General features: G+C 37.7%; 2 protein-coding genes and 1 long non-coding RNA gene across 4 annotated transcripts; all 3 read left to right on the forward strand.

Moving 5' to 3' along the window:
* Positions 1–35: 35 nt before the first annotated feature.
* Positions 36–1,741, forward strand: LOC108848340 (BES1/BZR1 homolog protein 1-like). Its single transcript, XM_018621675.2, has 2 exons — positions 36–483; positions 599–1,741. Exons 1-2 carry the CDS (start codon positions 226–228, stop codon positions 1,190–1,192), a joined length of 852 nt encoding a protein of 283 aa, XP_018477177.2. The 5' UTR covers positions 36–225; the 3' UTR covers positions 1,193–1,741.
* Positions 1,742–3,879: 2,138 nt separating this feature from the next.
* On the forward strand, positions 3,880–5,549 carry LOC130510512 (uncharacterized). Of its 2 annotated transcripts, XR_008944182.1 has the most exons (3): positions 3,880–4,267; positions 4,540–4,827; positions 4,923–5,549. It is a non-coding gene; the product is annotated as an uncharacterized LOC130510512 (long non-coding RNA). The 2 variants fall into 2 exon arrangements; XR_008944181.1 differs by having other exon boundaries at positions 4,540–5,549.
* Positions 5,550–7,505: 1,956 nt separating this feature from the next.
* LOC108829918 (UDP-glycosyltransferase 72E1-like) lies at positions 7,506–9,205 on the forward strand. Its single transcript, XM_018603519.2, has one exon. The coding sequence runs from the start codon at positions 7,586–7,588 to the stop codon at positions 9,044–9,046; it is 1,461 nt and encodes a 486-aa protein (XP_018459021.2). The 5' UTR covers positions 7,506–7,585; the 3' UTR covers positions 9,047–9,205.
* Positions 9,206–26,203: the final 16,998 nt, after the last annotated feature.

A 26,203-nucleotide genomic window follows, 5' to 3' on the forward strand; every position in this document is an offset into this window, starting at 1 on the left:
AAGCCTACTTTATATATATAGATTACAGTTATTACAATGTATAGAAAAAAAAATCCAAAAACAATAACAAAAGCTCATAACTCTTGCCTCTGTTTTCTCCACGTGAAGGGAAAAACTCTTTTATCGTTTCTCGCTCCTCGAGAATTACACAGCACAAACAAAAACTCAGAAAAAGTGTGAAGTAAATAAACTGAGAGAGAGAGAGAGAGAAAGAAGAAACAGAGAATGACAGCATCAGGAGGAGGAGGATCCACGGCGGCAGGAGGAGCAGGAGCGACGGGGAGGATGCCGACTTGGAAGGAGAGGGAGAACAACAAAAAGAGAGAGAGACGAAGAAGAGCCATAGCAGCAAAAATATTCACCGGACTCAGATCTCAAGGAAACTACAAACTCCCTAAGCATTGTGACAACAATGAAGTACTCAAAGCTCTTTGCTTCGAAGCTGGTTGGATCGTCCACGAAGACGGCACCACTTACCGAAAGGTTCGAACTTCACTTTCCTAAATTTCATAATATTTTCTTATTTTGGGGGTAAAATCTTAAATTCTAAATTTCATAATTTTCGGACAATGAGTTAAACTCTTTCTTTTTCCGACAGGGTTCCCGACCAACAGAAACATCACCGCCGCGCGTGAGCGCGTGTTCGTCAATCCAGCTCAGTCCTCATTCATCGGCTTTTCAAAGCCCAATTCCGTCGTACCAAACGAGCCCAGCCTCCTCATCTTACCCAAGCCCGACCCGGTTTGACCCGAATCAATCCTCAACGTATCTCATCCCTTATCTCCAAAACCTAGCTTACTCCGGAAACCTAGCCCCTCTACGAATTTCCAATAGTGCCCCTGTCACACCTCCAGTTTCATCTCCTAGAGGCTCATCACATCCGAGACTACCAAGGCCACAGATCAGCAACTTCCCAGTCTCAGCTCCTTCAAGCCCAACACGGCGTCTCCACCACCACTACACATCGATTCCTGAATGCGACGAGTCAGATGTCTCCTTGGTTGATTCTTGTCGATGGACCCGTTTTCAGCCGGTGACTGTTTCTCAGACATGTCCGCCGTCGCCAACTTTTAACCTCGTCAAAAATAGCGTTTGCGTTGGCGGGGGAGACGTTTCGGTGAAGCCGTGGGAAGGTGAGAAGATTCACGATGTTGGTGTCGATGACTTGGAGCTGACGTTAGGTAAACGCTAATTCGCTAAAGGACGCGGGTGAGAGGATGATATCGTAATTAACGACTAGAAGGGAGAACGGTTCGGTTCCGTGTTTCCGGTTTAACCGTAACCAATTTGGGAGGATAACCTTCTTGGTCTGCTTCATGCATTCATGGCCAATGCACAGTCATTATCGTTATCAATGTTTCATTTCACAAAAGCTAATCTTCATGTATAATTCTACCTATATTTATTTATTTAGCAAAGTGTGTGACTGAAAGTGAGAGGGACCATTCCCCATGTGGTGTTGGGGGTAGGCATGTGAATGTGACTCTCTCTCTCTCTCTCTCTCTCTCTCTCTCTCTCTCTCTCTCTCTCTCTCTCTCTCTCTCTCTCTCTCTCTCTCTCTCTCTCTCTCTCTCTCTCTCTCTCTCTCTCTCTCTCTCTCTCTCTCTCTCTCTCTCTCTCTCTCTCTCTCTCTCTCTCTCTAACCACGCGTGACTCTTCAATGTTAGCCTATCTATCATTACACCGATGTTTAGTGGACCTGTAATTTTCATTACTAAGAGAAATTCAGTGAGAAACATTATCCGTGAATGAGAATATACAGGTGACTTTATTTTTTGTTATATAAACATGAGAGGTTGGTTGGTTCGTTGGTTCTGACTTCTGAGAGTTCTGTCAGTAATAACGCTTAAACGGAAAATATTAAAGGTTTTTAATGAGACTGATACTTTTTTTGTAAATTATTAGCTTTTTAGTTTTTTTTTTAATATGAAAAATAGGTTTTATTTTGATTTTTTTAAAAATTTGGTCTATATAATGTTTAAAGTTTAAAAATCGAATACTAGAAACATGCAGACACCTGTTCAGATTTGATTTAGATAATTCTAATTTATGATATTTTGGTTTAGAGGTCTAGTACCTATTTATACATTTTCTAATTTATGTCGGATTTAACTCGATAAGTTTTGATGGTATATGAATTGTAAGCCTCGTAAACCACTGGATTCAATCCACCGGATTACAATCTATGAATCTATGATTATAAACTTAGGCTACGCGAAACATAGACTGAAAATATTTTCAAAAAAAAAAAGAAACATAGACTGATAATCCGTTTTAACCATATTTGGGTATATATTAAGAATTATAAACGAGAGTTACGAGACAAATATATATTTGTCAAACCAAAAAGAAAAAAAATACTCTATATTAACATTACAAAAAATAATAAATATTCCCCTCTGTTTAATACCAGTTCCATATCTTCGATTTGAAGGGCTGGATTCGTAGTTGGACACTGTATCGCAAAAAAATTATAATATTTACGTAAGATATTTTTACGCTAGACATAAATTTGGCTAAGCTTTATCTTTTTTTTCGAACTGAAAAAAGGTTAAATCCGGATCAATAATGACACAAGCCTAACTCCGGGTAGAGGTACAGCTCACGGATAGACCCTCTCCTAGGTATTCAAATGAGTCGAAAGCAATAGCTTATATCCGTGTGGCCGGTGGGGTTTGAACCCGGCCACACGGATATGAGCTTTATCTTGATAAAAATAATTGTTGACTTCCAGTTCCACAAATGCATAGTTTGATAAATGCATACTTTGATAAATACTAGTAATATAGTATTACGTAACTCGAACGAACGTGCATGGCTATTTTTTAGTGTCGCTGATACTTTTTTAAAAAAATCTTTATTCATCTTTTCCTTTCTCTCCAAATGAGACATCGTTTGTAACTCTTACAATCAAAAGATGAGAAAAAGAGTAGTAACTCCTAACGAACATGCTATAAAGGAAAACGATCATAGGTCATGCATGAAGATGATAGTAGAGGTGTAGTGTCGCTGATACTGATACGTATATGTTCGGAGACCGACGCTCAGTAGTCTATATGTGTTCAACTTTTTTTTTTCTATATGTGTGTGTGTGTTCAACTTGCTTGACGATAGAGGTTATAATTCTATCCAACTCCATTATCATTCACGCAGCCCAGTGTTCAACTTGCATGACGATAAGGGCTGACAATTTTGCTTGAATAAATCAATGTTGAATATTTCTCCATCATATAAGTCAAATGTGGTGACAATATATTGAGAATGGGGACGTTTTTCAATGCTGAGATAAATGAATGAATATCGTTGGAATCCATTTGGAGTCTTAGGGCATCTCCCCAATGATTTTTTCCCCCTCAAAATAAGGCAGATTCAGAATGAGTTTGTATTTATGTATTTTTATTTCTCTCATTTTTTACTTTCAAAAAATTATTTCAAATATATTACTACTACTTATTACACCCTCCGTTATTTTATATTGTTGACATTTTACAACTTTTATTTTGTTTTTATATTGTTGTCGTTTCAAAAAATTTAGGCAAAATTGACTTGTTTTGCCCTTGTTATTATCAACGGTGGTATTAATGGTATGAAGTAAATTAGTGTAATAAAATGCTAGAATAGGTATTGTATATAATTTCCTAAATCTATACTATACTAAAAGGCAAATATAAGCCATAGGGAAGCTGTCCACGTCATTAAATTAAATCAGCCAATAGGAAGAGAGACTTCATCCACGTCAGACATGTTTGATCCAAATCGATGTTTTAATTCTTAAAAATTGGGCCTTCTGCGTTTGGGCTTTTAAATCTCACGAAATCAATTCTCTAAGCCCCATATACGGTCCAGGTGAAAGCACATGACAAACCAATCCCCCTTCGCGACAAAAAAAACCCCAATCCCCCTAAAATTGTCCATCGTCTTCTCAGCTTCTAACTTCGTCCAATCTCCGTTACCCAACCTCCTCTACAATCAAACGTTTGCTTCAATCTCCTCTTAACGGTTTCCTTTCACCTCCCCTCTTTCTCATTCTTTATATACTGTTTTTTTCTTTCTCTTCTACAAACCAAAACCCTAGAACCTGCTCTATTTAAGCTCAAGCCATGGCGATCAAAACAAACGGCAAGTTCCCTGTCTCCTCTGCCAATGATCAAGGAGTTATGTTCTTCAAAAATATCTCACCAGGTCCCACAAAACCCAGTTACACTACCTATCTGAACCCAATAAAAAGATCCTTATTGGTCTGGAAATGCACCTCATCGACGAACAGGTTCGGGAATTCTCCAAAATTTAGTTTCCCCTGATTTTGTAAACATCTTTGTATTTAGAGTATTATCTTTCATTATTTATTTTCTTCTATTACTTCTGTCTTTTATCAAATTTTGTATGTTATTTTTTGGTCGTCTATCAATTTTTCTATTTTAATATATGGTCTCTGCTTCTGTTGTTCAAACCTTTTTCGGACAGTTAGAAACCATCCGCGCCTGAGTATATATAATAAATGGGCGCAGTCACTCATGTCTGTGATTTTTTTTTTTGTAGGAGAAATGTATATGTAAACATGATTGATTTGAGATTACTGAACTGGTCACTCCACCACCATCTCTAATAGCTGGAGTAGAAAAGGATATTGGGAGATTTATACATCTAAAATTACGGTGGTGTTCACTAAAACGTCTTTGTTTGCATGCCAAAGAGTATTGTGTTTGTTTATTTGCTTATATGGTTCAGGTGTACTATATTTAGCTCTGATTTCTATAAAATTCTTAGTTGTCTGGAATTTCCTTGCAGTTCTTCAACTAATGTTGCTCATATTTTGGTTAGTATCAGGTACCTCAATATTGGGTTTCGTCTTTCTTTATTTATGTGAAGTTACATTGGTATGCCTTAAATTATCTGCATAGTTTACTCGCTTTTACCCGCAGATGAGAGATTGGATTTAGGTGACAGTGAACCAGGGTTTGATGCTGATCATGAATATGGTGAAGGGGAGTTTGAAGAGAGAGAATTGAAGCAGTAGGAACATGGGTTGGTTAATCAGATGGATGAAAAACTTGAGGAGGGAACAGAGGCCGATGAAAATGCAGGTGAGTTTACCGACGACATTGGGAGGAGCTAGAGTGTCAAAGTAGTTATGTGCATGCTTATGATGAAATTAAGCGTGGAGAAGCTGTTGATGTGTAAGAAGAAAGAGAAGATCATCATGATGTTCTCCATGACAGACGCTCGCTTAAGGAGTTTGAAATATTTGTTAGAAGCTTGGACAAAAGTACTACGGAAGAAGTTTTGAGAAAGTGTTTGTCCTGTGGCGCAGTGACTGAAATAAAATGAGGATTATAATGAAATGCAAGGGTTATGATTAGGCAAAAAATGAGATATCCAATAGTAATCTTCTATACTTAAGTATTAGATCGAGAGTTTGTGTAACTTTATAGTGTACATAATGCTCTTGGTCATCGTATGTTCAACCAGTATGTATAAGGATTGACCATATTTAGGCAAGCCTATGCATGGATTTACCATATATTATCAAATCTGATGTTCTTTTATTCTTTCAAGTTCTCATCGACGAACTTGTATAACTTCATGTTTTTCTTCTCATATATAAAAATTTATAAAAGTCGTAATCTATAACACCAGCGTACAATTTTATTAAATTCTATAGATGGAATAATGATATTTTCTGGAATAATCTTTATGAAACAAAACTATTGGAATAATAAACCGTTGCCAAAAAAAAAATTATGAGAGGCACATATGTTAGATTACGATAACCATGCACAACCTGGTTAATGTAATTTAAATAAATACATTTAGTTACACATCAAGCGAACAATATATTTTAATATATAAATACTATTGGGTTTATCTTACTTTTTATATGCATATATATTGTCTAACTATCAAATTTTTATATAAACATAAACTAATATAAAAGCCTAAGAAAATCTGACCATAATATAAATATAATATAATTAATGTATTTTACTTTAAATAGAACATACTATAAAATAACAAAACAAGATAAATAAGAAAAATTAATAAAACAATGCTAGAACCAAATGTATTTATTTAATTTACATTAACCAGTTGTATATGTAATGTTAGAAATTCTATCTTGCTTACTACTAGATGTTCCTATTTTCATATAGTTTTTGCACACACATATGTTGTATTGGTTCTGTCATTACTTGAATTTATTGACCTGGTTATATGGGTGTGTCATGCAGAACAATGGTCACTTGCTAGGAAGGTGATAAGATATTTGATAACTGTAAATTTAAATTTGTCTTGAATTAGAGAAAGACAACTGGTTATTTGATCAGTTTAGTGATGAGATAAAAGTATTATCAAGCCATCATAAAACACTACACTTGCATGGTTAAGGTGTTGGGTGAAGCAGAGCTATTGGAGAAAGACGGAGCAATGATAAAGAACATATATAACAGTGGAAGAAGTTACTTTTATGTGGAGCTCTTTTCTTTCTATATAACGAGTTTGTTTTTTGCAGGAAAAACACACTAGATTCTCAGAACATCAACAACATTTTCAATGTCAAGTATTATCTGAATCATGTGTGTGGTGGACAAAGAGGATCGTTGATACTTCAAGCAGCAAGAAATGATATTGTACAGGCTCAATGAGAAAATATTTTGATGTTTACAGAAGAAAAAAAAGAACAAATGAGAGTTTCTGTAAAGCATTTTGTAAGATTTCTTTTTCCATATGCAATTGGTTGGAGACTTGGAGTCATGAAAGTTAAACAGTGTAAGTTTGTTCAATAGTTTAGAATTAGAGAAGTAAGCTTAAGTTATCACCACTTACTTCTGTTTTGTAAGCTTCTACTGCAAGTACAAGCTATCAATAATTTAGAATTAGAGAATTCTGCTTAAGTTATCACCACTTACTTCTGTTTTGTAAGTTTCTGCTGAAAGTACAAGCTACATATAATGATTAATTTCAGTTATTTTACCAAATTAAACAATACAAAATTGCAAATTTGTTTAATAATTTATATAGTTTATTCAGTCTGGCTATAAAATATGTAGTCAAATACAGACTTTATTAATAAACTAAATAAAATTAAATTATATAAGAAGACCCGGGCGTAGCCGGGTAAAATATCTAGTTTGTGTAAAATTTTGTAAAACACCATTTAAAACCGAATTGATGAGTATTAATTCTAAAATATTTATAAAACATAATTCTCTATTAATTGCCAAAACATTAATAATTTCTCTAAAGTATAAAACATACATATTGAATTTTTGGAGGCTTAGACAGAGTTTGTATAAAACTCTGTTCATAATTTGGAGGCATATATATATATTAATGTTTGTTTATCTAGATATTTATATAAGTTTTGTTTGTTTGTATTTATGTCCAGATATTTCTATAAGTTTTATTTGTTTTTTTTTAAAAAAAGTTTTATTTGTTTGTATATGCCAATTATTGTGGTCGATTAAATCGTATATTATTTTACTATATACAAAAGTTTGAAGAAGATATTTGGTTCTATAAATTAAACTCACTTGCAACTATAACCCCAGACAACAATAATCACAAAAAACGATCGTCGATAGAGGCTATGCAGATTACAAGACCACACGCAGCCATGTACGCTAGTCCTGGAATGGGCCACATCATTCCGATGATCGAGCTTGGGAAACGCTTAGCCGGATCCCACGGTTTCCAAGTCACCATATTTGTCCTTGAAGCCGACGCAGCCTCCGCGCAATCCCAATTTCTCATCTTACCTGGCTGCGATGCAACCTTTATTGACATCATCGGTCTCCCGACTCCGGATATCTCTGGTTTAGTTGAACCATCAACCTTTATCTCGATCAAGATCTTGATCATGATGCGTGAGACCATATCAACCCTCCGGTCAAAGATCGAGGAGATGCGGCACAAACCAACGGCTCTGATCGTAGACTTGTTCGGCTTGGACGCATTACGGCTTGGTGAAGAGTTCAACATGTTGGCTTATATATTCATGACTTCAAACGCACGTTTACTAGCAGTGGCGTTGTACTTCCCAACGCTTGAGAAAGACGTTGAAGACGAGCACATAATCAAGAAGAAACCCTTGGCTATGCCTGGATGCGAACCGGTTCGGTTTGAGGATACTCTTGAAACATTCCTTGACCCAACCGACCAGATATACCAAGAATTTGTTCCTTTTGGTTTAGTTTTCCCAACGGCTGATGGGTTAATTGTGAATACATGGGATGATATGGAGCCCAAAACCTTGAAATCTCTTCAAGACCCAAATCTCCTTGGTCGGATTGCTCGTGTACCGGTTTATCCAATCGGTCCCTTATGCAGACCAGTTGATCCATCAAAAACCATTAATCCGGTTTTGGATTGGTTAAGCAAGCAACCGGATGAGTCGGTGCTTTACATCTCATTTGGAAGCGGCGGCTCTCTCTCGGCTACACAGCTAACGGAACTGGCTTGGGGGCTCGAGATGAGTGAGCAAAGGTTCGTTTGGGTGGTCCGTCCCCCGGTAGATGGTTCATCTTGCAGCGAGTATATCTCTCCTAATAGAAGCGAACTACAAGACGGTGCGCCAGATTATCTACCAAAAGAGTTTATCAGCCGGACTCACGAGAGAGGCCTCGTGGTCTCTTCGTGGGCACCACAAGCCGAGATCCTAGCTCACCAAGCCGTTGGTGGGTTTCTAACTCACTGCGGTTGGAACTCGATTCTTGAAAGTGTCGTTAGTGGCGTTCCAATGATTGCTTGGCCGCTTTTTGCTGAGCAAAAAATGAATGCGACGTTGCTCAACGAGGAGTTAGGAGTAGCAGTTCGGTCTAGAAAACTGCCGTCGGAGGAAGTGGTTTTGAGGGTGGAGGTCGAGTCGTTGGTGAGAAGGATTATGGCGGAGGAGGAAGGTTGCGAGATGAGGGAGAAGGTGAAGAAGCTGAAGGATACGGCAGAGATTTCGGTGAGTTGTGATGGTGGGTCGTCGTATGAGTCGCTATCGAGAGTGGCAAAGGAATGCGACCCTCTTTTGGAGCGTTCTATAATGGCTCGTGGTGCCTAGAAGTGCTTATCGTTTTTCTGTTTTCGGAATATTGTGTTATATTTTTCGTTTCTTGCCAAATTCCACTTGCTCTCAGCACCACTAATGTTTATTTTGTGACTTATTCTTGGGTTCACTCCCTAGGAGGTTCACCAACCAATATAATTGTTTCATTTAAAATTCAGTATCTTTTAAAAAAGGAAACAAAATATTATCGAATTATATTATACTTTTAAAATAAAAATTAAATAAAAATTATACTAATCACAAAAAAAACTTTTTAATCTAAAAAAAATATTTTCAAAAAATATTTTTAACGCTCCCAACAAACATTAAATCTTAGACTTTTGGATAAATCTTAAAAATTTAAGATTTATCCAAGAATTTCGGATTTACCCAAGGGTTTAGGGTTTACCCAAGGGTTTAGGGTTTAGGATTAGGATTTAGGGTATAGTTTTTTGTTGATTGTGTTATAAATAGTTTTTTTAAATCAAAGTTTTATAATTTATCTAAAGGTTTACTAAAGGATTTAGGGTTTAACATTTAAAGATTAGTGTTTTTTGTGGTATTAATTTATTTTTTGAAAAAATATTTATTTTTTTGCATTTTTAGTATTATTTTATTTATTTTTACTTTAATTTTTTTTTATTTTTACTTTATTTTTTATTTTTAAAACGTAATATAATTTGACAATATTTTGTTTCCTTTTTTAAATGATGTCAAATTTGAAATAACTAAATCCTATTGGTTGGTGAACCTAGAGGTTCACCCTAGGGGGTGAACCCAAAAATAACTCTTATTTTGTATAGTCAAGTTTTGTAACTACTGTTTACCTTTATTGGGTAAACAGTAGTGAACCTCTAGGTCTACCAGCCTATCACAATTTGCCATGTCACCTTCAATTTCTGTAAAAAAAAAACAAAATCACTACTTATCGCAAAATAAAAAACGGAAAAGCAGAAAATAGAAAACATTGTTAACGGCGTCAAGTGATCGTAGCCCTATTTCCTCCGTCGTCGTTGGTAATGTTGTTTCTTGACTTTCTTCTGATTCATTCATGGCTTTTCTTCTCCTTTTCATGGTTTTTTCTTCTTGAATCTCTTTAAGTTGATATATAATTTTGCACGAAGGTCTTCCGGAATCACCAGGTATCATATGTCTGTGATCAAATTTCTTATGCTTGAGAAATTTACATGGGGAATCTCAGAGACTTGCTTGTCTCTCAACGATCTCAACCCATTGGTCCAATACCTCCAAGGTAATAATAACATGAATCTTCACTGAGGGATTGGTTTTGGACTCTGTTAACTAAGTGTGTTTTGTTTCTATGTTTCAGTCTTCTGATTCATAAAGACGCAAAGGAAGAGATAGATATCGAGAACTTGGTCTCTTAAAGTGAGTGACTTTGATCAAGTCTTCAAGTTATTCAAAATAATTGTCGAAACAGAGCAACTGCCTCCACTAACTCTAACTCTGCATCCAGCAGATCACACTGGTAAAAAGACACTGAAAATATTATTTTCTGTTGCACAATATGTTCTCTGACCCATGCTAATGGGCATTCAAGATTAATATGAAAGAGATAGTATTTCCCTTGAAGTATTTACGTTATCATTGATCAACATATATAGTAAAATGAGTTGAGAGATCTCAGGAAAGATCCTATCTTATAGGGATTTACAGAGTATATTCTAACTATACAAGAGGATAATACTTATCAACTAATACCCTCCCGCAGTCTGAGCGTCGGTAAGACCACGCCAAGACTGGACCTGAACTCTGTAAAAAGTGAAGTGGGTAGACCCTTCGTGAAGATGTCTGCATACTGTAGAGAAGACGGTACGTGCATGACTCTGACTTGTCCCATTTGTACTTTCTCGCGGACGAAGTGTATGTCTATCTCTATGTGTTTTGTTCTTTGATGTTGTACCGGGTTGCAGGACATGTAAACAGCACTCACATTGTCACAATACACAAGAGTTGCTTGACGTAATGGTCTTCCCATTTCGAGAAGGAGATTGCGTAGCCAGCAAGCTTCTGCGACAGCGTTAGCTACTCCCTTGTACTCCGCCTCTGCACTCGAACGTGAAACTGTAGGTTGTCGTTTGGCTGACCAAGAGATAAGATTGTTGCCTAAGTAGAGACAGAAGCCTGATGTTGAGCGTCTCGTTGTAGGACATCCGCCCCAGTCTGCGTCTGTGTAGGCTGTGAGAGTCATGCTCTGGTTTCGAAGCAGTTGAAGGCCCATTTGGTTGGTTCCTTGTATGTATCTGATGATGCGGCGGAGCGCCTTCATGTGACCTTCACGAGGATCATGCATATAGAGGCACACTTGCTGTACGGCGTATGAGATATCAGGTCTTGTGAAGGTTAAATACTGCAGAGCTCCAGCTAAGCTTCGATACTCTGTTGGGTTATCAACGGGTAAGCCTTCGTCTTCAGCAAGCTTTGATTTCAAGTCTACTGGTGTTGAGCAAGGTTTGCAATCAGACATGCCCGCCTTTTCTATTATCTCTTTTGCGTAGCTGGACTGATTGAGAAATAATCCTTTGTCATTGAATGTCGCAGAGAGGCCGAGGAAGGAGTGGATGATGCCTTCATCTGTCATGGGAAACTCGGCTTTCAGCACATCAATGATTGTCGTCTTTAGCTTTGGCGTAGAGGCTGTCAAGATTATGTCGTCAACGTAGAGGATTAGGAATGCTATCAATCCGTTTTTGTTGTAGATGAAAAGACTTGTATCTAGCTTGCTTTGTTCAAAACCGTTTCCAGTAATGAAAGTCACAAATCTCTCATTCCAAGCGCGAGGCGCCTGCTTTAGCCCATATATAGATCGCTTGAGCTTGCAAACATGGTGTGGTCTTAATTCATCAACAAAGCCCGGAGGTTGTGACATGTAGACTGTCTCATTCAGTGTACCGTGCAGGAAGGCATTCTGGACATCTAGTTGATGGACGTCCCAGTTGTTTGCGAGTGCTAGGTGCAGAAGTGTGCGTATAGTTGCTGGCTTGACCACTGGGCTGAAGGTTTCATCGTAGTCGATGCCATGCTCTTGTGATTTTCCATTGGCAACCAACCGTGACTTATGTTTCTTGAAGCTTCCATCTGCATTATACTTGTGCTTATGGAGCCACATGGAAACAATTACGTTAGCATTAGGTGGTCTCGGCACCAAATCATAAGTGTCGCTTTTAATAATGGCATCATACTCAACATTCATGGATGGATTCCAATTAGGATCATCTAGAGCTTTCAAATAGCTTTTTGGGAGAGGAGATTTAGTTTGAGTATGGAGAGAGAAAATTTGTTTTTGTTTAGAGATACCATGCTTAGAACGAGTAGTCATGGCGTGCCTTGGTGCCTCAGTAGCCGGAGTGACTGTCTGAGTTGGCGCCTCCAGTGGTGGTGGTTCTACAACCGGAGGGAGAGTTGGTGTAGACGAGCGTTGGAGGATTTGTCTAAAGAGAGGAGAAGGCTCGGTATCATCTGAGAGAAAATCATAATCAGAGGCTTTCTTTTTGGAGTTTGGATATGGAAAGCATCCTTCATCAAAATTCACATGGCGTGATATGATGATTTTTCTGGTGTCTAGGTCATAGCAACGGTAACCTCTGTGATTGTGAGGATAACCTAGGAAGACACACTTAGCAGAACGAGGTGAGAGTTTTCGAAGATGAGAATGATTTATATTAGGGTAACAAAGACAGCCAAAGACTTTAAGATGAGAGTATGATACCGGCTTTTGAAATAGAACAGTGAAAGGAATTCTGTTCTGAATGGCTTTAGAAGGTAAGATGTTTATGGTGTGGACTGCCGTATGTAGAGCTTCTACCCAGAAAGAAGATGGTAGTTGAGCTTGAAAGAGTAGACTGCGCACTGCGTTGTTAATGGTGCGAATCGTTCTTTCGGCTTTACCGTTTTGTTGGGAAGTGTTAGGGCAGGAAAAACGGAAGGTGGTTCCTCTGGTTGCGAAGAGACTGTGAAACTGAGCATTGTCAAACTCGCCACCATTGTCACATTGGAGAGATTTAATATCTCTTCCAAATTGAGTTTTGACATAGTTAGAGAATTCCACAAATTTAGAGAAGGTCTCGTGTTTGTGTCGCAAAGGAAATACCCATAAGAAGTGGGAGAAGTGATCAAGAAATAGTACATAGTACCTTATCCCACTAATACTTTGAACCGGCGAAGTCCACAAATCGGAATGAACAATTTCGAATGGCTCTTTGACAGTGTTTTGTGAGGAGAAGAAAGGGAGTTTTGTGTGTTTTCCAAATTGGCAAGCTGAGCATAAATGAAAAGCATCTCTTTTATTACAAGGCAAACAAGAATTGGATAACAATAAATTTAAAGTTTGGGCGCCAGGATGAGCAAGACGGCGGTGCCAAACGTCAGAAGAAGCTGAAAGAAAAGCCAGAGGGGGTTGCGTCGTCGCTTTATTTGTGCTTGAATGAAATGGATAGAGATCTCCTTCACTGTCACTGCGGAGAATCATCTTCTTTGACTGCAGATCCTTCACAGAGAAACCGTTAGGATCAAATTCAACAGAGCACTTGTTATCTCGTGTAAAGCGACGAACAGATATAAGGTTTTTGATTAAAGAAGGAGTAACAAGGACATTATTAAGAGAGAGAGAACGATTTAGAGCAGGGAAGATGAGAGATCCAGATGAAGTAATTGGAATCCTACCTCCGTTAGCAACGGTGATTGTTTTTCCGGTGTTACCATTAAAAACGGACTTAAGATTACCTGTGGTGTTGGATAGGTGAGCCGTTGCACCCGAATCCATATACCAGTTGTTGTCTGCAGGGTTCATGAGGCTCAGTGTGTTGAATGCTGCTGCAAAATCCGCTGTTGGCTCATACCCGTGTGTTGCAGGTGGCGCCTGTTGTTGTTGCTGAGGTCTTGGTCCAAGTAGACCAGGTTGTCCAAGCGGTGCGTTAGGGAGTTGAGTCCACGGATTGAACTGCTGCATTGGCCACATGGGGAAGCCGGAGGGCCAGTAGGGAGCGTTCCATTGATTGTATTGAGGGCGTTGCTGGCCATAGTTACTGCGTCCTCTGCCTCGATTACCTCCTCTGCCTCTGCCGTTTCTGTGTGGAGGGAAACGTTGCTGTTGGTGCTGTTGTGGTGGTTTGTGATCGGCGTTAGAGACTGCAGCAACAAGAACTTTGGAGGATGAGGAGGAAGCGTCAGCAACCAAGGACTTCTTTCCTCTTCCAAGTCGATCTTCTTCTAGGATTAACATGGAGCGTGCTTCCTCGAATGCAGGGAACGGAGTGCGATGGATGATGACGTTGATGATGTTGTCAAACTTACCATTTAGCCCGTTCAGCAAATAAGTAACGAGGGTTCTCTCAGTGACTGGAGAGCCTACGTTTTCAAGAAGATCAGCAATGGATTTCATCTGTTGGCAGTAGTCATGAACCGATAGGTCTCCAATCTCGGTTGTGCGTAGCTTCTGATCGAGTTGGATCACCCGTGCTTCTTTGTTGTTACGGAAGAGATTCTCAATGCGGGTCCAGATCTCTTTAGATGTACCACCAGTTTTGAACGCAGATTTGAAAAGATTTTTTGACAAAGTTCCATAGATCCATAACTTGACAAGACCGTCACGTTTCTTCCAAGCAGCGTCATTGTCATCTGTTGGGAGTAGTGTACCATCGAGATGGCCTGAAAGATCGAAGCTTTGGCAGTGAGTGAAGAAGAGTTCACGCCAAGCATCGTAATTTCCATCGTCGATGTCAAGAAGAATTGGAACATGAGTTTTGATGTTTGTAACGCCATATGCGCGTTCAAGATGAGCGTTATCGGTGGCCATTTCAAGAAGAAAAGAGTAGAAAAGAAGAAAGTAGATGAGAAAGAAAGAGAGAGATCGCAGAAAATGCGTGAGTGGTTCAGGAACTTGAACCCTCTGATACCATGAAAGAGATAGTATTTCCCTTGAAGTATTTACGTTATCATTGATCAACATATATAGTACAATGAGTTGAGAGATCTCAGGAAAGATCCTATCTTATAGGGATTTACAGAGTATATTCTAACTATACAAGAGGATAATACTTATCAACTAATACAATACTCTGTTGCCGAAGCGTTATTGGTGAGGGACTGGCAAGCTCTCTCTCGATCTCGTAATCAAAACATCTCCCTCCTAAGGGCAACGCTAAGAGATTTGACTCAAAGATCAGACGCTACAGAGTTGGACACTTTCTTTTGGGGACCCCCTAATAACAATTCAGAAAGCTTCTCTACAAAGAAACAAAAAGAATTTCTCCGGCCAAGAGCTGCAGCTAAGGATTGGTCAAACAGTTATCAAAAAAAAATATGTTCTCTGACCTTAACTTAATAAACAGTATGATTCGAGTATCTATCACTTGGTTTATTGTTTGTCCTTCGTGATTGAACATGATGGGTTATTGTGTTGAATGTTTTGTTGATAAAATTTTTATGGCCTTCATCAATGTTCTATGGTGGTACCCTGTGTTTTACACTGATTGGTCTGTTTATGACACCAAGATCAAGGAGCAAGTTGGTGTTTACAGGTCCTTCAAGATCAGCCGAAACCCTTTTCAAGTAAGTTTTCAAAAGATGCTAGGGTGGATTGGTTTGTTTTGTCGAATAAGACCATCTGACACATGTTTGAAAAATGTGGACTATAGATGCATCTCACCTGAACAAGTCCTTGTACAATACGCCAGATTAAGTGTGAATCCGTCTTTACCTTTAATTGATTGTGTTGTCAATGAAATCAACGGTACATGGGCTAGTTAGGTGCTGTGCAACATCAACGATAAATAATTCAGTTTCAACCTTCTTCTCAAGAAAGTAATACAAAAATACAAAAAAGAAGAGATTCAATGTTTGGTTGTCCAAATAATCTTTTATCAAAAAAATGAAAAACATAAAAACATGTGACCCTATGAACTATCGCCATAATTTTTGTCAAAGTCCTTCGATGAACCATCACCATAATTCTTGACCACTTCCTGCAAATTAAAAAAGAATATTTAAAAAAAAATGTAACTTAAGTATAAATAACAAACAAAATATTTACCTGAAGTAATTGCGAGAAAAATGATCCACTGGGTAATGTCGGATTGGTGGCAGCAACAGATACATGGGTACTAGCAGTACGAGTTGGTTCCTGAGTCGTTTATCAAATTTGTAAATATTGACATATAACTAAACTATACATACTAGAAATAAAAAAAAACTAGATTTTAACCCGCGTTTTTTAAACGCGGACTAATATTTTGATGATAATTTTATATAATATATTTTATCTTTATTTAAAGTAGGTTTGAGTATAATATCTATAAACAAAATTCTGAATCGGATTCAAACTAAAAACTCGATTTGTACCAGATCAAAAATGTAAGAAATACCAGAATAAATCTCTTAAGGTGGTACAAAACATATCCAAACCCAAAATGTTATTAGTCAAATTTCAACAGGTAACCCAAAAACCGAAAACCCGGAAAATTCTAAAACCAATCCAAATGTCTAAATTAATCATAAGTATAAATATTTGAAACATAAATATGAACTTCAAATATTTGTTTCTATATTTATTTTGAAATGGTATTTAGAATAAGTATTTAAAATTTAATTAAAATCTTAAATATCCAATTATATATAAATAAGTATTCACTTCTTATGTTTTTCTTTTAAATTTGTGATTTAATTTCGGATATATCTGAACCAAAATAATATAATTCGAATCTGAATGATATATGGTTACTTTATAGATTTTAGGATATGCTATAAAATAGAACCATAACCGGTGTGTTATATTCTAACATGATCCATACTTATATATAATTTTTTAATTTCTTATATTTGTATAAAATTATTTTATTATAATGTTAAATAAATATTTATTTTAATATAAATTAATTATGGCGTTCGACCCGTCTCATACTTGATAAATATTTACATTTTCATGAAATAAGCTGCAAAAAACTGTAATTGTAAATCAAAATATATAATTCAATATACTATATAATCAAATAATATTACTGCCTGCTAAATTTAATATTTTATTTTAAATTCTAATATATTAAATTACATGTTAATATGATAATTTAGCTATTATATTAAATATACAAATTATTTATGCTTTTAAATATTTTATTTTAATATTTTATATCAATAAATTGAAGTATGTTGTAAACTGTATAAAATATTTTATCATGCATACGTAATTCTTTTAATTTATAATTTATAAAATAGTTGTAATTAAGCTATGTAACATATATTATTTACTATAATAATTTAATTATCAATATGAATTATGTATATATAAATATTATAGAATGATATTTCTTATTTTATAAATCAAAATGAATTAATATTTATTTGTAATAAACTTTAAAAATAACTACGAATTTCCATTTTTTAAAATACATATTACAACATTAAATATCTATATTTTAAATTAAAATATATTAAAAGATATTGTCAAAAAAGAAATAGTAGAAAAGATATTGGTAATATCTTTTGATATCTTATTTTGAAATTATTTAAACAATATATTAAGATTGTATGTATTTAATAATAACTAAATTTGTTATATACAAAATACTAAAAATTAAATAAATTAAATGGACCAACCTAGACTATTTGTAGGTAGATAAAAATAGGACTCTATTTTAATAGATTAGATTACCTGAGGTATTTGGGAGACAAATGACTCATTATGTAAGATCGGACCAGTGGTAGCAAAAGATAACTGGGTATCAAGAGTAGGAGTTGATTCCTGGAAAATTTATCAATGTATCCAATGATTAGTATATACATATATTGATTAGTCACATTTCAACGAAAATTGACATAAACCAAAAACTAATAATCAATACCTGAAATGATAACTTTTTTTTTGCTTTAGCCTTACTTGAAGATTTTGATGTACCACGATTTTTTGTTTCGAGAATACCTTTAAATCGACCATGGGGTCCATTTTTTGGTTCTTTGGACGTCCACATGGATTTTTCCTTTTAATTCCACATACATTTGGAACATCTTCTTCTTCTTCCTCTTCTTCCACAAGTTTATCCTCTAAACTATGGGGCATCCACTTATCAGCTCTCACAAGTTCCTTTTTCTTTTCCTCCAGTTTTTTCAGCAACTCAATCGCATCTTTATCTGCACACAGTGTCAGTTCTATATGTTCAGCAGCAACAGATGCAATCTCACGGAAAGTACGACAAATATGGCTATATCGTTTTCCAATCGATTGCTTCACTGCTTCATTAGATGTCTCTGAATGATAATAAGATACTGTTCGTGTTTTTGCTTCTTTACTCCATCGATTCAAAATGTAAGTAGGTGGAATTCTTCTAACATTCTTTTTGTCCAACACTTTCAATGCATGACGGCATAAGATCCCAGCAAATGAAAACTTCATGCAACTACAATCTATCTTTTGGTTGGCAGCATCATACCTAACCAAATGCTCTTGTGCAACACCACGATAAGATACACTGTATTCATTCACCATCTCAGATTTACTGGTCTTTTTTGCAACATAGTCACCGATGACTGTGTATTCCTTTTGGAACAAAGTAAACACTTCTGGTGTATACACTTCTTCTGCATGCTGCAATACCGGCGAAATATGCATCATACCGAAGTCAGCAACTAATTCTTTATATCGCCTATCATCCAACACTCTCTCATAGTGTTTAAAAAAGGTCAATAAGTCATAATTGCGCTTCAAATATCTTTTCAAACAGAACCTTCTCAATTGAATCAAGATGACAGCAGAGGAGGAAAAGAGGCTTTCCGTGAGTAACACTCTTTTAACTCTACACAACACCACTCCTTGAATTTTCTTCTCTACTTACTCCACGGATTCACCTAATCACAAAAATCATTCAAGCTTTAGTTTATTTAGATGAACCGTATTGAGTAACTAAAAAGAGAACAAGAGAATTTGACATGATTAGAAATATCTAAAAACTCTAAACTTACGATTTTAGGGTTGAATCAGAAGAACCAGGTCAGCAACGAGAGAGAAGAATAGGGTTAAATCACAAAAATCACCTGACGCCGTAAAGTATTTTTGCTTCTTTTTTTTCTTTTTTGGAGATAACCGCCGATTGTTTTTCTTTTTTTTTTACAGAAATTGAAGATGACATGGCAAATTGTGATAGGTTGGTGGACCTAGAAATTTACCACAGAGGGTGAACCCAAGAAAAACTCAATATCTAATGACTAGTTTAAAAATAAAAATAAAAAATCCCTATATACTAAAGCACATGTCGGCTTACCAATAAAATCTTGACAAGTGGATATTATTTTAATTTTAAATAAAAAAACTTAAATGAATTTTTTTGCGCAAATAGTTTTTGTTGATTTTTATTTATTTAACTTATATAAAAAAATAAAATCCCGAAAATTTCTGGCACTCCATCCATGATCTCTCGATCCCTAAAACAGTTAATCTTTTTCAAGATTTAACTCACGATCAGAAATTGTCAGTCCATTTGTTCTCTCTGAAATCTCTTCTTCTAGCCAGAAAGAGGTGGCGGCGATGGCGAAATTTGGAGTTCATGCAGGCAGCTATGAGGAATTGATCGGGCTTTCTGAAAGAATTGAGGAACAAGGAACGAGACGGTGGCGAGAAAGGAATCAGGAAAAATTTCATCAAACGACGATGATTTGGAGTTTTCGGACTACAGTGCTGCAGCAAGAGGAGATCAGACGAAGATGCTGGACGTTACAAGTTTATTCATAGACATCTATTTTACTGACATGAAAGTTTGGACTGATCGGGGAGAAATGACGATTCTGGAAAGAAGATTCCCAACACCAGATTATCAGGTATGAGATTTATTTTCTGGGGAAGGGAAAAATCATAATGGCTGTATGTGGATTGTCTTTCTTATTCATTCTTATTGGGTTATGATTCAGTTTTTAGAAGTCTCTGTTCGTGTTCTCAAGAATAATCAATAAGGTTTTTCATTGGTGGTTGTGTGGTTCGTTACGTTGTTTATCGGTGGATGTTTTGGAAATGTTTTTAATCCCGGAATGGGTTGAGGGCTTCGACGATGAGTACGGGAGATCATGGTTCTAAAGTTGATAAGCAAGACGATTATATAGACGGAACCGAGCGTATTAAACTTACGGTTTCTACATTTTACATAACTGAGAATGGTATTTTAGTGAGTTTCTCATGTGTTTACTCTTTGGCAAGACACGTAGGGACTGGGGACAACACAATGAGATGTAAAAGAATATTACGAAAAAGTTATTTTTAAGAGACAAGGATCGTGTTACAAAAAAAGAAAGACTAGAGCAGAGGCAGAAAAAAAAAGAGACGAAGATCAGAATTATAATTGATATTTTTATATTCTTTTTAATAATAAATATGATAATAACTAAAAAACATTTCATCACAATTTTATTTTATATTCCTCAGTTTCATTTTTTTCATATGTAATGCTTTATTGGTTTTGAAAAATATACTATAATATACGATGTTTATTTTGTGTCTATATTAATTAGACTGTAAACAACAAAATTATAATTTTAAGTTTACCAATAAGCATAATCTTCAAAATAACATTTTATTTTCACATAAATTTTTATTTATTTGTACCCTGAATTATATATCCTTCATATTAATATTTATTTTCACTCAAACTTATGTAAAATTCAAAATGACATTTATATCTATTGTATATTATAACACAATATTACGTATCCGTGCGAAGCACGGAAGATAACACTAGTATCTGATAAAGTCCAATATCATTATGAGATGGTTAAGCATTTGCAATGGTAGATTCTAGTATATATGCTATAGTTATTTTATCTTTATTTCAAAAATACTTAAACCAATAGTTTATTGATACGTATGTATAGAATGAATCTTTTCCCAAACACATCAGAATCTCTCAAATTAATGAGAACTTTTTATCATCTCTTTTGTTTGTTTTTTTCAATAATTTTACTTAATTTAAATATGAGAAATTCTATGGGAATCTAAGGTTAAATCCAATAGAGATATGCAAACTGAGATTTTAAAATATCTAAAAATTATTTAATTAAAAACAATTAAGAAAAGTGGAAAAAGAAAGAAATAAAGTTTTTTGGTTTAGAACTCCAAAAAAAAAAGTTAACGTACACATGTGTCAATCCATAGTTTTAATTATTTATTAAAGTTTTATGACTGAGATATCATTGGTTTAAGAATGCTGATGCTCTTATAATTAGTTATACTAAAGATTTTTAATCAGCTTTTTTTTTTTTTTTTTGAACAACCAGATTAAATTAGAAATAAAAAAAGAAAACAAGGATTCAGAGGTTTGAAACCCAGACGGCTAGCCCAAAACAAAACGAGAGGAAGAAAGATGGGCCTTAAGGGCTTTTTTTGCTAAATCATCAGTTGTCCTGTTCTGGGAACGAGGAACAAACTGGAAAACGATAGAAACAAAGTGAGATGAGAGCCTGACGATATCTTGAGCGATACCAAAGATCTCTTTGATCTGATTTTTTGTGTTGATAGCTCTGATGAGCGTTGCACAATCGGAGAGGAGGGTGACCGAGGGGAGTCCGAGATCGATTGCTTTTCGGATCCCCATGCAGAGGGCAAGGGCTTCACCAACAAGAGGCGAATCGACGTTTTCAAAGATGTGGGTTCCGGTGAAGTTCTGTCCCGATCCTTGCCAGCTGAGACTCCAAGCGACTCCCGCCTGCTTGGTTGCTGCGCTCCAAGCCGCATCGACGAAACACGAGGGCGTAGTAGGGTCTCTACTGACTCGTATCTGATCTCTAACGGTAATATTCTGGAGGCCCCCTGGTGTGGGAGATACTAATTGCGCTTGGTCCCATTCCAAGGCTGCTGCTAGAGCTCTAGTAGCCACTTCCGCTGATGACGATTCTCTGTTCTCAAAAATTAATTTGTTTCTGGCTGTCCACAAGAACCAACAAATCCAAGGGAGTATCGGGGACCTGATTCCAGTAGGTGGCAGACAAATCGCTTTCCTGAAGCATAACATAGCCGATTTGAAGTCGGTGGCATCAGCTAGGTGAACTGATCCATGAAGAGGGATGAGTTGCCATACTTCTTTGGCGAAGGGACAGAGGAAGAAAACATGGAAAGCGGTCTCCTCTGTCTTGCAGTGGGGGCAATCAGCAGCTGTTAACATTCCTCTTTGTCGTAGCTCCACGCCTAGAGGTAAGGCTCCATTTAAAATTGACCAGAGGAACAGCTTGAGTTTTGGAGATGTTTTGCAGTTCCAGACATCTTTTATCCAATCGAACTCCGCCTCGTTTTGTGGCAGGTTTGGAAGCGTTTGAGGCTGAAAGATTTGCTTGGAGGCGGCTTGAGAGTTGTAGCCAGATCTTGTCGTATAAACACCGGCCTTTGTGGGGAGCCAAATGTATACATCTTCTGCTCCTTCCTTACTCGGTTTCAGACACTGAATCTGATCTCTGAAAGCAGGTAAGATTTCCTCTATTCTTGAAGTGTTCCATTGGAGGTCATCTGTTAGTAGGTCTGAAACCCGTAGGTCTAACTGTGATTCATGGATAGGGCCGTATGGTTTAGTTTGTGTAGATAAAGAGATCCACGCATCCTTCCATATTTTTGTATTTTGACCATTGCCTATGGCTTTTCCCAGTTGCTCTTGGAGGAGATCTCTTCCATGTAGGATGCTCCTCCATCCATGGGAGCACACAGATGGAGTTTGGGCATCAAGAAAGCTTCTTTTATGGCAGTATTTGCCGAGTAGGACTCTCGCAAGGAGACAGCCAGGAGAGGTAAGGACTCTCCACGCTATCTTAGCCAGTAGGGCTTGATTAAACAGTTGAATCTCTCTTAAGCCTAGTCCTCTTGCTGTCTTAGGTTTTGTCAACTTTGGCCAGGATACCCAGCACATGCCTTTCTTCTCTGATGATTTATCCCACCAGAAGCGAGTGAGCGCTGATTGGATCCTGTTACAGAGGCTTACCGGCAACTGAAAACATGACATGGCGTACGTTGGGATCGCTGTAAGGACGGATTTGAGCATTGTGAGCTTCCCTGCTCTCGAGAGAAAGCGTGTGGACCAGTTTGCTGCTCTCTGTCTGATCCTGTCTACTATCGAGGTAAATAAATCTTTTTTCTTCCTTCCGAAATGTTCAGGGAGACCCAAATACTTCCCTACTCCACCTTCTTTCTGAATTCCTAGGATATTTTTTGCCATCTCCTTTGTTTCTTGAGGTGTCTTTGTGGAGAAGGTGACAGAAGACTTAGCTATGTTAACCTTTTGGCCTGATACCTTCTCGTACTTTTGTAGGATATCAACGAGGGTTTTGCAGCAAGCTTCTGATGAGTGGCAGAACATCATGGTATCATCTGCAAAGAGCAGATGATTAACCCGGGGGCTTCCACGTGCAACGCGAATCCCTCGCAGAGAGCCATCGAGCTCTGCTCTCCTACACAAGCCGGAGAGGACTTCTCCGCAGAGGATGAAGAGATAGGGTGAGATGGGGTCACCTTGCCTTATACCACGTTGAGGTTTGACCACTCCATACACTGAATCATTTATTAGATAGGAGTAGGAGACAGTTTGAATGCATTGCATAATCCAGTTTATCCATCTATCATGAAAGCCCAAGCGATGCATAACTTGTGAGACAAATGTCCATTCGACACGGTCGTATGCCTTAGACATATCCATCTTGACAGCCATAGAACATTGTTTCTGAGCTTGTGATGTTTTTAGATACTGAAGCACTTCGTGTGTGATTAACATGTTGTCTGTGATTGCCCTTCCAGGTATGAAGGCAGACTGATTCTCAGAGATGATGGAGCTAAGGACAGGCTTGAGGCGCAGGGACAGAAGCTTCGAGATTACTTTGTAATACACATTACATAGAGCAATGGGTCGGTATTCTTCAACTCTCTTAGCTATCTGTATTTTGGGAATGAGCCTGACGTACGTTTCGTTGAGTGTAGGGGACATAACTCCTGTGGAGAAGAAGCCTTGGATCTCTGCTATCAAAGAGGGGCCTATCGTCTCCCAGTTTTAGTGGAAGAAACTGGCTGAAAAGCCATCAGGGCCTGGTGCCTTATCCGCATGGATAGCAAACAAAGCCTCTTTTATCTCCTCTGGCGAAGGGTCTCTTGTAAGCATCTCGTTCCACTCCTGAGTTACACACGGTTTGAGTGACTGAAGTATTATGTCCTCATCTTTCTCCCTTTGATTTGCAGTGAAGAGTTTCTCATAGTAGGAGCAAACCAAGCGTGATATCTGATCTTCTTCGAAGCTTGGGATTCCATCTTCATTTTCCAAAACCGTAAGTCTGTTTCTCGCTTTTCTTGTCTTAGTCACAGCATGAAAATAGCCAGAGTTAGAGTCCCCTAGGGTTAGCCATAGCTGGCGGCTTCTCTGCTTCCAATAGGCTTCGTCTGCTTGATAGGCACATAGGAGTAGCTTGTTTAGTTCCTGGATTCTTTCTTCGTTTGGTACATCTTTGACCATTTGTTCTTCGAGTTCCTCTCTAAAGGCTTCAATTTTCTTTTTACTATTTTCTTGGAACAGTTTACTCCACTTGCAGATGGCTTTTCGACAGAGAGACAGTCTTGCCTCCACTCCAAGGTATGAGCAGTTTGACCAAATCTCCGCCACAAGCCTCTTTATTTCATTATTGTCCTTTAACCTCCTATCATACCGAAACAGATTACGCCCTTTTTTCTTTGTTGTGTCAAGGTAGGAGATTAGGGGGCGATGATCTGATGCCTCGTACTTGAGGTATTGGGAGCGGCATGATGGGAATAGATCCGTCCATTATGGATTGCTCATTGCTCTATCAAGGCGACATCTGACCAGATGTGTTCCTCTCTTCCCCCTCCATGAGAAAGGATTGCCTGAGTGCTTAAGGTCGAAGAGATCGTTCTCTGAGAGAAAAGTCCTGAAGGAGCCGAAGGTACCCTCTGCTCTCGCTGGACCTCCTTTCTTTTCGCTATTATCTATTAGTTCGTTGAAATCCCCCGTAAGAAACCAGGGGCCTCCCTGATTAGGGTGTAGGTTTGCTAGGGTTTCCCAATAAGCGTTTCTCTTAGTGTGGTCAGGCTCACCATAAACAAAGGTAGCTAGGAACGATTTTCCTTTAGATGTGATGCGTGTATCAATGAAGTTCTGAGAAGATGATAGTACCGTTAGCTCTACGTCTTTTTTCCAGCTGAGGACTAAGCCTCCACCCCCCGGGGAGTTGGGTGGGACTATCAGATTATTTTCTTGTTGAAGCCAGGGGAGTTCTCTGCTAATCATCTCTTCTGTGTTTTTTGTTTCCATCAGGAAGATGATATCAGGAGCCTTTCGTATGCGGAGCTCCTTTAGACGCTGGACAGTTTGTGGGTTCCCCAAGCCACAAACGTTCCAGCTCAATACTACTAAGGAGCCGGGGAAGCGTGAACCCGAAAATCCGAGTTACGCTTAGCCATTGCTGGAATTAGTTGGATCGGAGGGTTCTCTGGCACCACCGGCATATTGTCTGATCTCCCCTGAGTATTCACTGTTGAGGTTGGCTTTGAGGCCTTTCCTGCTCCATTACGTCTGCTAGGCGCAGGTGATTTGTTAATCTGGGAAAGTTTCCTCTTTTTTGAGCTTGCCCCTCGAAAAATATTAGGTGTGTTGCGTGGTGATTTAGTTCTAGGTTGCTGAGGAGATTGTCTCAAGTCTTTGCTTAGAACTTTCTTTTGGGCTCCTGCTACTTCTGAATTCTCTCCCCTTGTTAGAATAATCGCTTCGTTTCCACCTTCAGCCTGGAGACTAACAATGACTGACTTGAGTTTTGCAGGTTGCTCTCTTCCGTCCTCTTGGGGGATTCTGTTCCTTCGTGGAGGAGCATCACTTTCATAAGGGTCTAGCCCCCCCATCCTCTTCATTTCTCTCTGGTGGAGTATAGATGACAGCATGTTCAGGGAAGAGGGGTCTTTGAATTGAGGATCCTTGCATAGGAGGAGGAGTATTGGAGTTACTGTCAGGGGTAGCGATTCTACTAGCTGTCGCTAGCTTTTCCTTAGCAGATTTTTAATCAGCTAATATTAGGTACTTGTATTATAATTCTGCTAATATAAACGTCACTTCCAACTTTAAAAGGGAGTAGCTCAGTTTTGTCTTATACTATACTTTTTCATCCAACTATGTACTTCCCTCTACCTATTATTAGTGTTTTCTGTGA

The sequence above is a fragment of the Raphanus sativus genome, chromosome 4 (assembly GCF_000801105.2).
Source record: "Raphanus sativus cultivar WK10039 chromosome 4, ASM80110v3, whole genome shotgun sequence".
Taxonomy (NCBI): Eukaryota; Viridiplantae; Streptophyta; class Magnoliopsida; order Brassicales; family Brassicaceae; genus Raphanus; species Raphanus sativus.

Coding starts and splice junctions, on each gene's coding strand:
- LOC108829918 (XM_018603519.2), top strand. CDS start 7,586: ATGCAGATTACAAGACCACACGCAGCCATGTACGCTAGTCCTGGAATG.
- LOC108848340 (XM_018621675.2), top strand. CDS start 226: ATGACAGCATCAGGAGGAGGAGGATCCACGGCGGCAGGAGGAGCAGGA. Junction 484..598: donor ACGGCACCACTTACCGAAAG/GTTCGAACTTCA, acceptor TTTTTCCGACAG/GGTTCCCGACCAACAGAAAC.